The sequence below is a fragment of the Phaethon lepturus genome, unplaced genomic scaffold (assembly GCF_000687285.1).
Source record: "Phaethon lepturus isolate BGI_N335 unplaced genomic scaffold, ASM68728v1 scaffold6892, whole genome shotgun sequence".
Taxonomy (NCBI): domain Eukaryota; kingdom Metazoa; phylum Chordata; class Aves; order Phaethontiformes; family Phaethontidae; genus Phaethon; species Phaethon lepturus.
The window spans coordinates 34,936-50,858 of record NW_010521140.1 but is presented as its reverse complement, the minus strand read 5'-3'; the positions used below and the strand labels follow the sequence as shown (position 1 = coordinate 50,858).

Genomic DNA, 15,923 nt, shown 5'->3' with positions numbered 1-15,923 from the left:
CAGCAGGAGTGTTAATGAGTGCATTTTTTTCTTGGACATGGAGAAATACTACTTTGGAAATACTTTTGACCCAGTAGTGGTCAGGCTGATGCAAAGTTATCAAAAGGAGAAAGCAAAGTCCCCCCCAGATTTCCAAAAGAAGTGGTACAGAAAACCATTTACACTGTGCTCGCTCGTTTTTGCCAGCGTGCTGCAACAGTGATTTATATAACCACATTTTATGGTCTTACTTTGAATCAGAACAGGCAGGCCATAAAGGCTACACAGTAAAAACAAGATGACTTGAGACTGTGAGTCCACCACTTATAAAGCCATATATCCAAACGTTTTGGACTATAAAGCCCACAGTTGCTGGGCTAGACTGGGATGGTTATATACAGATTTCTGTGCATGAACAGTACTGCCTATCTCGCTCACGAGAGCCTGCCAAAGTCAGAATGCTTTGTACAAAGGCTCAAAGGGTACATATCAAGCCTGAAATAGCAACGCAAAATCCTGATCCCTCACAACTAGGCCACACAGTACCTTCATTCCGTTTCTAAAAAGAATGGAACTACCTAAAATGAAAGTGGAAAGCGATCTCCAGAAAAACTCGCCTGAGGGCTCCCCGCAAGTGGAAATACTCAGACTTTACTTCCCCTCTACTGGCCAAAAGAGCAATGGTCCCAGTTAACAAAGGGACCCCATACAGCTGTTCAGCTGGGATCACACTTCCCCACTCAGGCTAAGCTGTCTATAGCATTTAAATGACCAGTGTCGGGTGCTGGCAACAAAGCTCATGAGTCCGAAGGCGAAGGTTTTGCTTCCACATCACAACTCAGCCCTAGACAAGCTCCTACTTGCCACCCAACACATGCAAATTGAAGCCAGTCTAGGAAAAAAGCTTGGTCTCAAGTCCATGAAAAAGCATGCCGAAATGACTCAAGATCAGAAAAGGAATAAATATATTCTCCACAGTACATTACAGAAACAGCATTGTTACAAAACAAGTTTTGGTAATGGCAGAATTTCACACCTACCTGAGGAATGATGGTGATCTTGAACCTCAAGTCATGGAGCCCTATCTTTGCAATATTAATTCCATCGATGATAATTTCTCCTTCAGCTGCTTCATTAATCCGAAACAAACCTAAAGTAAGGGAGGATTTTCCAGCTCCCGTTCTCCCAACTATTCCAATCTGTTGGGAGGAAATATGGGAACAACTTACTCCAGGGAAGAGAGTTAAAGCATTTCCAAGCATCTACCTTGAACCGATGCATTTTCAGAAGCTTGTCATATTTGCTGGGCTATCAACACCCGCAAACAGCATAACAAATTGGGGGTGATCAAAGGGAAACAAAACAAAACAAAAAAATCACTGGATATAAATAAATGAGAACAAAAAGTAGTCAAAATTTGCAATCCAATCACAGGCGTTTTCCATTTTTCTAGAAGGGCAGATGGAATTGGGTAGAGCAGGTCAAGGTTTCCCTAGTCCTTTGTTTGGTTCCTGCTTCACAGTTATAATTGCTGACTTGATGTTTATCTTGTTTGAATTTATAGCAAAAGTACACCAAAAGCACTCAGTTTCATACTGTATGTTTTGCTCCCAGTTTAGACTGAAGTCTTCACCAATTCTTTTCTTTTTAAAAAATAAATATAGAAGATTGCTGCTTTGGTTGATTATCTCTATCTTGCCATTTGTGCTTTCTAACCACTCTTGAGATAGTATTCTGTCCATATTTGTAGGTAGAATGCATGCATTCAGGAAAAAAGTAAATGTCTCATCGGATACCACAAACAAGGAAGCCAGACAGTAGATCTGTCTTGCAGCTACCTTTTATGCTGCCATGCAAGATCATGCTATTAGTAGACAACAGAGAATCCACACAGGACTGGGGTGGGATGAGTGCGAGGAAGCAGTAGGAGACACACATCATCAGTTTGGCCAGATCCAGAGAATCTACTCTGAAGTCCAATTTCTTCCTGCAGAGAGTCTCACCTTGCAATTTCTGCCTCACTAGATCAGTGCTTCCCCCCGCCCTCTGCCCCGCTATTTAGTAGCTCATTTTCTTGAGACTGTAATTGACTTAATCTCTCTGTAACTTGTATTCCTCTTTGCTTATGGCAAATAAACTAGCAACATTTCCTGGGAATGGGAGAGAACACAGCATAAACCTCACTTCCGTATGAAACCACACCAAAAGAGAGTTCACAAGCACACAGTAATAGTGTATCTTTATCCCATAATGCAGGACATCCCTTGAAATGGTTGAGCCCACTGTATCTGCCAGTTACAGTAAGACTGATTCTACAGAAGCTCTTCTAGTTGCTAGGGACCCAAGACACACTACAGAACAGGGTTAGACCTCTCTTTGGCTTATGCATGCGGACTTATAAACAGTAACACTTTACTATAAATTCAGATTTGTTACCTTCTCACCCCCATTTATGGTAACATTTATGTTTTTCAGAACCAAATCCAAGTCTTCCCGGTAACGTAAGCCATAGCCTCGGAACTCAACCTTCCCTTCCTCAGGCCAGGTACTTGCTGGGGCAGTTTGTTCAATACTCCATTCAGCCTAAAAGAACCACACAAACATATCTGATCAGTTCCTCCTTCAACCGGACATGGGCTCAGAAGACTCAAGGAAAGCAATTAAGAAAAATCCCTGTTAGTCTGTAATTTGCAAAACGAACTGTGATGATGATGGGAAGAGAGGGAAAGCGCAGCCCCGAGGCAGATGAAATCGTATATGCAGCCAAGGGCTTTGCTATCACTAGTACCACTTGCTGGAGTCCCACCTCCTCTTACAAATGGCAGAGTCATACAGGCAGCACGTATTCCACAGTAAGGAAACAATGGGGAAGCCAAAACACTTCTAGTTGCATGTCTGAGACATAAGCACCAAAAGATTAACAAGCTGGTAAAATAAACTGCTGCTGCCTCAGTCTCCCAGAGAGGTGCACGAGAAGAGAACGTACCCCACTGCATTCACCGCTGGTGCCAAACCAAAAGGCTTTTAACTGTATAAACACTGGTCTGCTATCAGAATCTGAGAAAAAATTCTAGGAAGGGTCCTCATAAGGTTCAAGCTGCAAAAATAGTGACTCAAGTCAGGTTCAAGTGATAGGCGTGGCAAAGAGAAGCCACAGGAAACTCTGTTCTGTAGCCAAAAGGGGTACAACTGCAAATGCAATGAGTTATTCGGTGATTTGAATCAAAACAAAAAAAGTAAAGCCTCTTCACTTCCCACACAGAGAAAAAAAAAAGAAACACAAATTTAAAAAAAAAAAATCATGTTTAAGCACTTAAACCAAAACATTTGTACAGCTCAGTGAATACACCTCAAAAGCACTCACAGGAACTACCCACTAAGAAACAGCCTGTCCCTAGAGGGAGGGCACTGGCAGCACTAAGCTCTATCCCATCCCTCAGCTCAGAGGACATGCCCAGCCGCACTCCCCAACCTGTGCAGCCAGGCTGTGGGCAAGACCTCAGAACAGGGCACTGACTTCTACAGGTGTGGTGGAAAACTCAATGTACCTCCTTCTCCATTTCAGCGTATTCTTTAACTCTTTCAACAGCAACAATGTTGGTTTCCAGCTCAGATGACATGCGAACTAGCCAGTTCAAGTATGCTGTAATCTGCAAGAAGAAAAGAAGTCTAGAAGTAGTTTACACTAAACATGTTACCTGCAATAAATAAAAACCACGAAACAACCAAAGCACTGCAAGTTCATGGGATGCATAAACACAGAAAAAATCTTGGCTAATCAGTGCTGGACAGAAGAAAAGTCCAGATGCCTTTAACATGCAGGGTATAAGTCATCTTCGCCACATCACTTCACACAAGCGAGGCACAAAAGGAACTTTCTTTCCTTCAGGCACAGAAGGAACAGCATCTTTCCAGGTGCTATTTGTAGTTAGTATTGTCTTCCTATGTTCCTTATTCTCCCTCCAAAGCCATAACAAGGTTCTGACTTTCTGATGCAGTCTTACAATTCAGAGCTTTTTTGTAAAAAAGGCAAAATTACCTGCAGTGAGTAGGACACTGAGAGGCCAACCAGTCCTGCACTGAGCTTGTTGCGTGCAATCACTGCAAACAATGCTGCAAAGAGGACAATACAGTTCCCCACGTACTCCAGACGGACAGCCAGCCATCTGCAAGATGGAAAAATGTAATGATCTTTCTGGTAATTCACCCACAGAGAACTAGGAATGTGGCCAACCAATGCTCACACATCTTGTTTTTGAAAAGATTAGTAATATGGCATCTGCATACTGCCAGTGCCACAGGAACTGCAAGACTTTTGAGGTTCTGCTCCAGCAGCATGCAAACCTAGAGGCATCCAAAATTAATAAACATTTCAGGTGCATAAATTCCTGTCTTAGTTCAGAACACAGTTGTGGTTAACACTGGGATCAATGAACCAAAACTTTTAAAAAAAAATATTACCCAGAAGTAAGGCAGGAACTCTCAGAAAGAAAAAAATTCAGAAGTAATCTTCATTCCATCACAGAGTTTAAGCAAAACATCTGTGAAACAGATATATCCACACAGGCTTCCCTACCACTAGACAAGTATGCGACAAGTATGCTGAAAGCTGTAATTGATAAGGAGCACAGGCAGCAGAACCATGTCCCCTATATAACTGCCTTTCAATATTTCAACCCCACTGTTACCTGTTTGCAACAATGCTTGGATAATATGCTTTCTGATTTTCATCCACTTTCATGTCATTCTGCTTTATGAAACGTTTCTGCTCCTCAAAGGCTCGAATGACACTGACTCCCAGGAGGGTCTCATTGAAGTGAGAATATATAGGAGAACGACTGACAGACTCAAGGCGTTTGAGTTGGCGAGAAGTGGACACATAAAATCTCTGCAAATCAGAGTATGAGAATTATAGTTACATCCAGACTGCGTCTGAAAAGACAAAGGGCATCATAAGAGAGTTCCCTGCCATTTGGGCTTTTAGTTACAGAGATTCAGCTTACACATGGGAATGCAGGCCCTCTCCAACACTTTTAGGCCTAAAAAGCCTACGACATACACTCTGCTGTCTTTAAACAACCCCAAATCAAAACATCTCATGCAATAGCCATAATCTGCTCTCTTCTCTGCAAGCTTGGTTCACCAGTGCAAAACACACACATGACTGCCTTTAAGGTTTACTAATGGAGCCTGATAGATTCACTAATTAAAGAGTCAAAGTCAAAATCCAGCTTCTCTCCAATCTGTACTGGCTCTACTAGATTTCTAATAGTAAAGCAAGAGTGAAGCAAGCACACCCTGCCTCACAAGACAGGAATGAAAGGCTGCCATTGTTTCTCTTGCTCTGCAAACCATGTTCTGATGAAACAGGCACATCAGCAATGCACCCATACCTCTCCAAAGGCTACTCTTTTGTTTAGAAGCAAGTTTTAGAAAAGCCCATACTTTTTCCATATTTGGGCTCTGAGCAACAAGCTACACAAAATTTGCCTCAAAATCTAATGACATTGTTGTAAAATCTGCTTAGGTATTAAAGGATTACCTTCTGCACAGAAGTCATTCTACACTTGACAACAGAAGGAAATGCTCTGCTAATGTCAGCTAATCAACAAACCATGCAAAGCACACTCAGTCAAGCATGAGTCAAGACAAATACATTAAAATCCATCCCAGTGCAGAGTCAGAAAAGAACTGTTTTAAATAACAGAGGATGAGTGACTGCTGGTCCCAGTGCACCCAGGTAACACCCCTTACCTGCACAAACAAGTAGACAAGTCCCAGAGGTGGAATAATGACAGCAGCTATTGGTGTGGCCAGCAGAATGATGATACAAGCCCCAATCACGTTAAATGTCGAGCCCATGAACATCTTGATGATCGGTGGAATGGTGGAGTCAATGGTATCTATCTCCTTAGAGAAACGGTTCACCAGGTTTCCACTGGGTGTACGTTCAAAGAAACTCATTGGAGACCTGAGGACATTGTGCAGCAGGTTAAGGTGCAGGTGTCGTGAAGCAAATATTCCCCCTATTGACACAACCATCGAGTAGCCAAACACAGCAATACCTAGAAAAGAAGACTTGTTTTTAACTGCTTCCACCTCTCATACAAAACATTTTCCTTCATTTTGTTATCACTTAGCATTAGCATGTCACTAATACAATAAATCTCAGAACTGGGGTTCACTATAAGTAGACTCAGCAATTACTCCAAGTAATTTAAAAAAAAAAAAAAAAAAAAATCAGTGAAAACACCACATTTCTCTCATGGAAGAAGTTGCTTCTCCATTACAAAACTTCCTTGTGTAAAGACCACTGAATTTTAAGGTGGCATTTAGTTTTTATTGCAGGATTTTTATGGCACTTCTGAAATGGGGTACTTGGCTGTTAGGTTTCACGGCAAACAAACTCTGACCACAAAGAGGACACACAAAAAGCCGCTGAGCTGGCCTCCCTGTGGTGCCTTGGATGGACCCTCCGACAGTCAGAGGAAACACCAGCCCACACAGCTCAGCCAGGCCATGTCTGCGACGTAGGCAGTGCAGCCATAGCCTCCCGTGACAGACTGTCCCCAAGAGCCAGGCTAGCACAGTTTGTTTACAGGCCAAGGAGCCATTTCCTGGGTCAGACATTTTGCCACCAACTGCTGGCTCACCAGCCCCTGCAAACCACCTTCCTTTTCATTTTGTACAAATGAAAGAAAACCATGTTCACTAATGGAATAATTTTATAGGTTGGTTTGCTTGTCTTTTTTTTATTAATTCACTCAAGTTTTTCATCTTTCTACAAAGGAAAAAGAAAAAAACACACTCAAACCTTTAGCAAACTGCTGCTGTAGTTCTGGGGATACAAGGTCACCAAGAGCATTAGAAACATTCTGAACCAGCTAATCTTAAAATAGGTAAGACCAAGCAAACCTTGAGAAATTCCCAGTGCTCCATACACTCCCAGTCTGACATTTGTGTACTGCTGTGTCCCATTGATAACAGGATCATCTGTCCATAGACTTAGCCAGTAGTTGGAAGCCAGGGAGGCTATATGATTACACATAAAGAGGAAAATGCTCAAGAAAGAGATAAAGAGTCCAATTGCTTTCATGTAGTCCCAGTACACTGTTGCCTTTACCTGAAGACAGAAGGGGGGGAAAAAAAAAATTTTTCAGATTAAGTTTCAAAACCAGAAATTCCTCCTTCTTCAACCCCTATTTAAAGTCAATATCCCTGCAGCAGGCCATAAAAAACAGCAGTTGCACTCTAGAGAGCCACTGCTTGGGAACAGAAGCTGCAAATTGTTCTATGGAGACATGCCAAACCCAACAGCCCTCCAGGGCAGGCACACATCAACTTTCCCTTGCCTTCCAAGGGAAGGAAAGGGTAGGAAGAGAGCTGCCTGAAGTAACAGAGCATCAGTGGCAGAGCCAAAAACTTCACTGAGAGTTAAAGTTTTTGGTGCTCTCTTTTTACCACAAGATTATACAGCCTTTAATTAAATCCTTGCTCCGCATGGCTTGTATCCTATGATCTATCTTTAACCAGAGAATTCAAGCAACACTGAAGAGGTGTAACTGCCATTTTCCCAGGAACCTCACCCTCAGGTTTCTCAGAAAGCCCTGGCTATCCTGGGATTAGATACTTATGTCTACAGTAGAAACCTGGCTTAAGTTCACCTGAGTGAATCTTAAAAGTTTTGGTGTTGGCACTCTTTCTGCACGCAAACCTGCTGAGTGGATTCTTGGACTTGCTGCTTGCTGTGTAGTACTTCATGGAAGTGTTGCTGAGCCCTCTGTTCCCCAAGTTGAGCTCCAGGTTTGCCTTTTTTTTTTTTTTGCGCGCTATTTGATTATGAACCCTGTGGATTTTTCTGAAACTGCAAGACTGCAAGAAGCAGGAACATGAGACCTTACCCTGCCTGTCTTCGCTGTGTCGGCCTCCGTCAGTTTCCAGGAATTCTTTTCAGCAAGTGGCTTCTGCAGCTCTGATGTGCTGCTCTGGTGCTGTGACTTCCCAGTGTCTCTGCTGTACGTTGAAGAGTTACTGAGTTGCCTGTTTGAAGACATTTATTTTTCAGCCTTAGCATGATACAGGCCAAGTGTTTACTTAATAGACTTGAACAGTCCACAGCTCCAAGTCAGTGCCTTACATTATTCTGGTGATAAGCAACCTCCTAAACAGTAATCATCAGGCCAGTGGCTATAGCGCTTCCCTCCTCCCCTCACAGCGCACTCCTAATCCTCCCTGACGGCATTCAGTTCTCAAGTGTCCATCTCCAGATAGAAGTAACAGGCTAGCCAGTCAAGTCTTGGTTGAAGCCTTGGTTGAGCAATCAAACTCCCAGAAGAAAAATGCTTGGTGATGATCAACATCAGCCTTTACAAACCCTATCACCATACACGGTGCAGCTGCTGAAGTGTAAAAAGGGGACACACACCGGCATCAAAATGGGCAAGTGTACTCCCAGGCACTCATTAGTTTCCAGAAAGACAGTATCTCTAGAGCACTGTAAGAATAAGGCATAGACTATGAGATTGATTAAACCTTCCCAAAATCACAGTGACTGCCCTTCACCTCTCAAGCGTAACAGCAGCTGTACTAGGTCAGACTAAAGATCCACTTAGCATGTCCTCCCACCTGACAGCAGTGAAATGCAGCAGCCTTGGGAAAGCATGTGAAAGCTGTACTAGCCAAAACTATACTCTCCCTTTTATGTGAGCCAAACAGACGGTATCTCGCTACAACACAATCGTTTCCTCACATGGAAGGAAGAGGAGCACAAGAGCTCTGTGTGCACAGACACGCACGTGCAACAGTCTGTACCAGTAGCTGGAGCAGGGCTGCAGCCTCAGAGGCTTGCATGCCCTGGTGCTAGCAACTGGGGAGACTGGGAACCAGGGGCGGCTATTGCGCAGACTGAGTGTCTGAGCCCAACGAGTGGAGGGATCCACCTTGTACATGTATGTGTATTATATTCTCACTAGTGAATCTCCATCCTGCTCAGCCAGAGATGGCAACAGGATGAGGCCACCTGGTGCTGTGTTTGTGTGGGTGCTCTAAGTGCCTGTGATCTGTACGGCCAGCCAGGTATACATGTGGTGTGTATGTACGCTCTATGCTCGTGCTGGCGCACATCTTCAGCCTTGCTACTGTTGGACCTCGAGCCATGGAGCAGCAGCAGCCTCGCCTCTCAAGCTGATGGATCCAGCATGATACATTTTCCTCCAACAAATACCATAAACACCAAATTACTGTTTGTCCACGAGTCGGGGGGGGGGGGGAAAGCAAGACTACACACCTATGAATCACCTTTCCAGTGGCTTCACTCACAAGGACTCCATTTTCTATAGGCTTTCCCTCCTTTCCAGATGGACTATTTGTATCTAGAGGTGTGTGAAAAAAGTAAACATGAAAATGGTAAACAAAAAGATACAGAGGTTTCATTTATATCGCAAATGCCAGGTGCAGTCCTAATGTGCAAACGAACAGGGAACACAAGTAAGTATTCACATATACTAACGGATTACTGACCAGGTGAACTAATCAGTTTAGTTCCACCCCCAACCGGACTAGTTGCCAAGACAGGGAACATTTATTTTGCTACAAAATGTAGGTCAGTAATAATAATGTAATATAATTATGAGGATATACTTGATGTTAAAGCATGCAATATCAAGTCACACTATGACTCACTGAAAAAAACCACCAAACAATCCAACCACTCCTTTTCAAACCACATCTTTTAGAGTTAACTGTAAGTTATTTCCATTTTAGAATGCAATGAGAAGACATTCTAGTAAATGATGGAGTGAAGCTGTAAGAACAGAAGGCATGTGCTATTAATTTTGAGCCTTCCTGCAAAATTAAGCAGGAAGCAACATGCAAAAGCTTGGTGTTTTTAAGAAACCATAGGAATCGGATTAATTTAAGCAAGAGATCTATGAATGTCACTTCTCAAAAAAAGTTTTGTTATCCCACATCATCCCATATGTAACAAGATGCAGCACACACAAGACAATTGCCTAAAACACTTCAAAAAACCTATCAGCTTGAAATACTAAGCTTTCTCTGAGCGACTTAATTCAGTGTAATGTGCCATGAGTAAAACTTCTAGGTTCAAGTAATGTCATCATTTTCCTAATACAAATCAAATGACTGACTCCTAAAAAATTACCTGTCAATTAAATGAAACTCTATTTTCAAGTATGAAAGTTAATTCATAATTTGTAACAAAAAAATAATTCTGGATTTTAAAGGATTTATGCAAACAAAAAAGCCTACCTGCTTCTTTTGAAAAGATATACAAGAAAATTTGTGTAGCTCTAGAGTCTGAAGTTTTCATGTTTTTATACTAAAGCTAAATATATGCATAAAACAGTTATCAATACATTAAGTGTGGACTGCTTGAACATAAAGTTGTTCCCTCCTCTGTCTGCAAACTGAACATTGGTTCATTACTTTAAAAACCCAAAGATAAACTGTTCAGTATAGTCCAAAGGAGAAAAAAAAGCAGACAACGTGAAAAAGTGAAGAGTTCAATGATTTAGTTCTTATTTTTATACAAATGAGAGCAAGCCAATATGGGACTGCTGGTTATTTTAAGCACTTGACAGTATTTCTTTTGAAAGGCTCCTATATGAAAACTGGCAAGCATTCCAGTGTCATATAGCTTCAGAGCATCACTGAAGTTCTAAACTCACATAAAAAAAACCCCAAAACCGCAAATACACCATCCTGCCCTAACAGCTCTTAAATTTGATTTTGTGTTGTAGGTTACACAGTTTTCCTGCTTATATTGCATTTACCTCTTGAGAACGAAAAATGTTCAAGGTTGCCATAGTAAATCTGGCATGTGCACCTACAGTCTAAGCTCCATGAACCTCGGGTCTAAGTTGAAAAACGTGTCCAGAAATGGTAAAACAGAACAGCTGTGAAGTACTGAACACACATACAAGAGCAAAAAGGCCCTTCTGGGGTCAGTCCTGAATGATGCCTCGCTGGGTACACTCACTACACTCTTGAGTCCAGGGTACATCTTTAAAATTTATTCAAAGCTTCCACAGGGAAGTGTTCGAGATATAGAATTGCTACTGCTGAGTTATCTACAAGCTGACACGCCAACTGTTGTAGCATCACACACCAGGTAACATGCAAGCCAAGCTGATACCTTCTATTGTGCAGACAAAATTCTCCAAATAATGACTCAATCTCTTGTAAATGAACTGCAGCTACTCATATTACTCCAACGCAAGCACTACTATAAAGCCACGTGGCAAAAAAGCAGTTACCTGTTTCCAGAGGTTGAATCGTTCCTTCTAACGAAGGATCTGAGTCTAAAAGTATACATAATTAACTCTTTCCAGAACACACTCAACCATTTTCAATCTTTACAAATACAAATGCATCCAAGTAGCTCAACCTAAACCACAAAACCATAAATGCGCAAGGCAGGCTCAAATTTGCCCAAATGAACCTCTTTTTAATCCCATGCCTCATACACAGTCAGAAAAGACAACCTTGAGGGGAAAAAAAAAATCCAAATCAGATGGCTACAAGTGACACATCAAGAAACTTCCGTTCTTTCAAGATATGTACTAATGAAGAGACAATCAAAAAAGTACCTCTAAAAGTATCCTCGTATTGACAACAGAAAAACCTCATAGCATACAGGGAACTAGCATATGCATTTTCCCCAGTAGTGGGGAAGAGACTTCAATCAAGAATCTTAAGAGACTCCCAGACCTCAACCTTAAAGACACAAAGCATTATGTTTTCAGAGGGCTAACTTTTGTCCACATGACTACGCCTCTCCTCCCACAGCTCTCCTCTCCTAAAAGCACAGCTTTACTTAGTCCCATATACTCTGTAGTCCCTGGTCATGATCCTGCAGGGACACATTAATAAGAAACAGTGAGATACTTCATGCTTCCAAGCATCTTGATACCCTAACAGCACTCATCTGGAATCAGTATTTGCTTCTGCTGTTTGGGGCAGAGGCTACAAATAGCTTTTACTCTAAGAGAGAGAAAGGAAAGAATTCAACTTTGCTAGAAGATAACTAAAATTAATGTAAGAGAAAGTCAGATTGTTTCTTGATGCACACAGGTGTTTCCTGGATTACTACTCAGGTCCAGACTCCACAACAACATTTGGAAAAAAGCCAATACATCTCAATATTGTAACTCTTGCCTTCCAAGGAATCAGAAAGGAGAGGAGCACCCAACTATCCCTACAGGCATCATACAAGCTAGTTTAACTATCCAACACTGCTATTAAGCTTAACTCAGCCTCATGCTGTTAGAAAGTAGCACAGCCACTGAATACAGGTGTGCTGGGCTTTACTGGAGACAGTGTTGATTGTGAAAGCACAATGCTTTTCCTTGCAGATATGAAACCCCAGCCCATAATGCAGAATTAATTTTTATCATAAAATACACACTACTACCTGGTGTACAATACAAAACAATTCAGCAAGGAAACTATCTTCCTTTCAAATTCAATACCTCAAAAAACCCTTCTTTTTTTTTTCCTCACTGCTGCAATGGGAAGCATTTTATACAGAGGCCAAGCAAGGCCCTGCAAGTCTTACTCCTGTACCATACCGTCTTTTCCAGAAAGCAGATTCCTACGTCGTGTAAGACAACAGCTGAAATTTGGGGAATTAAGTCCAGAAATTTTGAGAAGAAACTCAAAGACATTCAAATTGAATAGCTGTGACAGATCAAGAAACTCCCCTTCAAGATATGCAAGATACGCAGATTATTGAACTAAACTCTACAGCCCAGACCCTTAGCAGCTCTCAAGAGTACTTTTAGCCCCCTTCCCCTCAAAAACAAAACTAAGCAACCTGCCATGCTGACAATTCTTACGCAAAAAATGAGCTGAGCAGCCATTGAAAGGTCTTTCAGCTTTTTACTTTACTGCAAAGTCACAGAGCCAAACACTGGGAAGGACAGCCATCTGAAGCACAGCCCACACAATGTAAACCAGATTTAGAATTACCAATTGTGCTTTACATGTCTATCTTTCAGGCACTGCAGTCAAGAAGATGAACCAGACAGTTAAAAAATACTTCAACATTATGGTGCAGTTGCACTTCTGTGGAGTCACTTTTACTCCACGCAAATACTAAAAATAGCTCCAGGCTTTTCAAGGAAACACCAAAGTTTATGCTGAAGCCATGTGGAAAAAACAGCAACACCTCCCCCTCCCCAAAACCTAACATCTGCTGCATTAGTTTGTATGGGAGATGAGGGAAAGCAGTCATAAGAAAGGTAATCTTAAAGTAACTGTTTGCTATCTGTACAGCAAAAGGTATTGCAGCAACAGCTACAAGTCTGAAGGAAGGGGGAAAGTGAGACACCAGAACAGAAATGCACTCATGGGAGCTAAGGGCACGTCTATGACTCCAGACCAATCTGCACAGGCAGGAGTAGTACTGGCATCAGCAAATCAGCCACACTAAATGCCAGGTAATGGAACAACTGCTAAAAGCAAGAAGAATTTGGATGCTTTTTATACAACCTGGTAGGTAAATTTTACATGTAGTTCCAGCTGGAGAAGATTACACACTGTAGACACTAGTAAGGCATCCATTTCATGCATTCACAGCTGAAAGCAGCAGCGCTGCACATTGCGCTCCCTGCACCTGAGCAGCTACTGCTGCCACCCTTACTGCTGCCTTCGGCGTCAAGTAGGACGCTGGAGAAGGGGAGCTCACCTTCCCCCGAGCCATCCTGAAGACTCACACGAGGACAGCTTTCTGGGTGGGGAGTTTTCCCACGCACAGAAGAAACACCAAGAGGCTGAGGATGGGAAAGGCAGTAGTACAGCACACAAACAGCAAGTAACCCTCAGGAATCCCAATGGGAGAAAAGGGCTGGGAGGAGCACTGGCAGCCAAGTCTCAGAGGCGGGGTAGGAGGAGAGGCTATCCCACCCTCGCAAAAGCAGGATATAGCCAGAAAGCACCAAACCAGAGTTTTCTATTTTGCTCCAGCTTAAGGGTTTTCAGGCAGCCAACATGTAGCTTCAGACATAAGGGAGCCTCCCTTCTAAAGTGGGTGTGCAGAACCTCTCCAGCTAGCTCAGGCTGACTCTCATCACAGATTACTCTGTGTTTACGCAAGAATATTTAGTGATGTTTTACACATCTGATAAATACTAATATTATCCCCGTGAACCAGACAAATAATGTCCCTATTTTTCACTCTTTACCATTGGCAGAAGATCACTCAACCAAAACCGAGAAACAAATATGCTGCAAATAGGCCAACCCTGTAATAGAGCAATCCTCTGCAAATCACCAGGGTCATACTGAAGTTAAAAGTGCCTTTTATTAGACAACTGCAGAGAAGCATGGCAAAAGATAAAGCACGGGCTCACTTTCCAAAACAAGATTCATTATTTAGATGGAAAAGTAAAGTAACTTAGTTTAATGTAAAGGACTTCAAAACCTACCATGCACTTGGATAGGGGAGGAGACAAAGGCTAAAATAAAGGCGGCAAATCTTTGTACAAGTCAACTTGTTAGGGAAGCACAGAGAAAGTTAATTTGTCTCCCGAAGTCTCGTTCACTGAAGACTGCAACAAGTCTGACTGTGCCCAAAGTAGCTATAGGGGCACCTACAGAAAATACATGGAAGTTAGCCTGATTCTGCATCCATAAAATCTCAGTGCTTTTCACAGTGGGAGACCCCACCCATACAGCACTCACTGTTTACAGAGTGTCCACCCAAACCAGCATCCCAGTCTGCAGAGCGACAACTGAGACATATCCAGAGACCTTTCTGACAGGAGAGCTGCCTACAGCAGGGCATCCTGACCTTGAGCCTCCTCAGCTCGACACATCACCCCCCCCCCCAATCCAACTCCCCAGCAGAGACAGCTACATGCATATGAGAGCCAGGAGAAGATGCCACCTTGCACGTCCAGGAGACAAAACTCTGCTTGTTCCAAGGGCAGTTTGTGTTGCCAGCCTGGAGAGAAGAGGACAGCTTCAGAGAATAAGGCAGACCATCACAGCCCTCACAAGGAACTTGTAGATGAGCATCAGAAGCACCCAGTTGCGCCATTCAACACCTCTTTAACGCTTCACAGCTTCATCAGGGCAACTGAATGTGGCACCATTTCTCGGTTTTGCCAGTGACAGGCATATGAGGAGTAGACTAAAAAAGGTCTCTGCTTTGCCTCTAGGAATGGGTGGGGAACTGAGGGTTTTCCAAATGGAAGATGAAGGGAAAAGCAGGCTCAATCCCTTCCTTGTCCTGGAGAGCCTGCTCTGCAGCAGGCATTTGCTACCAAAAAGGCCTCAAGCACATGCCAACAACTTCACCCAAGTCACCCCAACAGTGCAAGAACCTCTCATACTTTTCGGCATGAGCATATGGAAGAATGTCAGGAAATCACCACAGGCAAGCCACTGATGAAAACAGTCTGGAGGCAAAAGACTAAGTTCCCTTATTAAGATCCAGCACAGCAACCTTCTGCAGGTTGGGGGAAAAAAAAACAAAACAAAACAATCTCCAAAGCATATTCCTGTATCAGTGCAGCACTACGGCTGTTTTGTAAAGCAGAAGCTGGAGTCAGAATCAGCTAGAAAAATTATCTGCTTCTTCCTCCTTCCCATCCCCAAAGGAATTATCTGCATAAAGACGACATCCTAATAAGCACAGGAAGGCCGAATAAACTTCAGCTGGCCTTTACTTGATCTCACAACCACCTGAATTTTGCTTTAAGTGAGAGGAATTTTACTACAGATCTCCACATTTTCCTAAATTTTAATAAAGAAGTGTGTTTAACCTCACAACCTTGAATGCCCTCAAGAAATAAGCACCTCTACCTATAGGTGTATCACAAGACATAGTAATCTATTTTAACTTTCCTTCCACTACTATTTTTCTTTTAACATGGCTCCCTTAACATGCCACACATCAGCTTATCCCAAGAGAATTTATT

The 15,923-nt window shown here is 42.6% G+C and overlaps 1 protein-coding gene across 1 annotated transcript in view; it reads right to left on the bottom strand.

The window, feature by feature from the left end:
* Positions 1-15,923, bottom strand: part of ABCC1 (ATP-binding cassette, sub-family C (CFTR/MRP), member 1) — a gene marked incomplete at its 5' end in the record, with an annotated part of 41,276 nt that overhangs the window by 3,266 nt on the left and 22,087 nt on the right. Inside the window, 10 exons of the mRNA XM_010281413.1 lie at positions 1,020-1,178; positions 2,416-2,562; positions 3,528-3,629; positions 4,019-4,145; positions 4,668-4,867; positions 5,734-6,044; positions 6,895-7,102; positions 7,881-8,019; positions 9,266-9,350; positions 11,256-11,300. Coding sequence (XP_010279715.1) covers positions 1,020-1,178; positions 2,416-2,562; positions 3,528-3,629; positions 4,019-4,145; positions 4,668-4,867; positions 5,734-6,044; positions 6,895-7,102; positions 7,881-8,019; positions 9,266-9,350; positions 11,256-11,300 — 1,523 coding nt within the window. The remainder of the gene's footprint in view (positions 1-1,019; positions 1,179-2,415; positions 2,563-3,527; positions 3,630-4,018; positions 4,146-4,667; positions 4,868-5,733; positions 6,045-6,894; positions 7,103-7,880; positions 8,020-9,265; positions 9,351-11,255; positions 11,301-15,923) is intronic.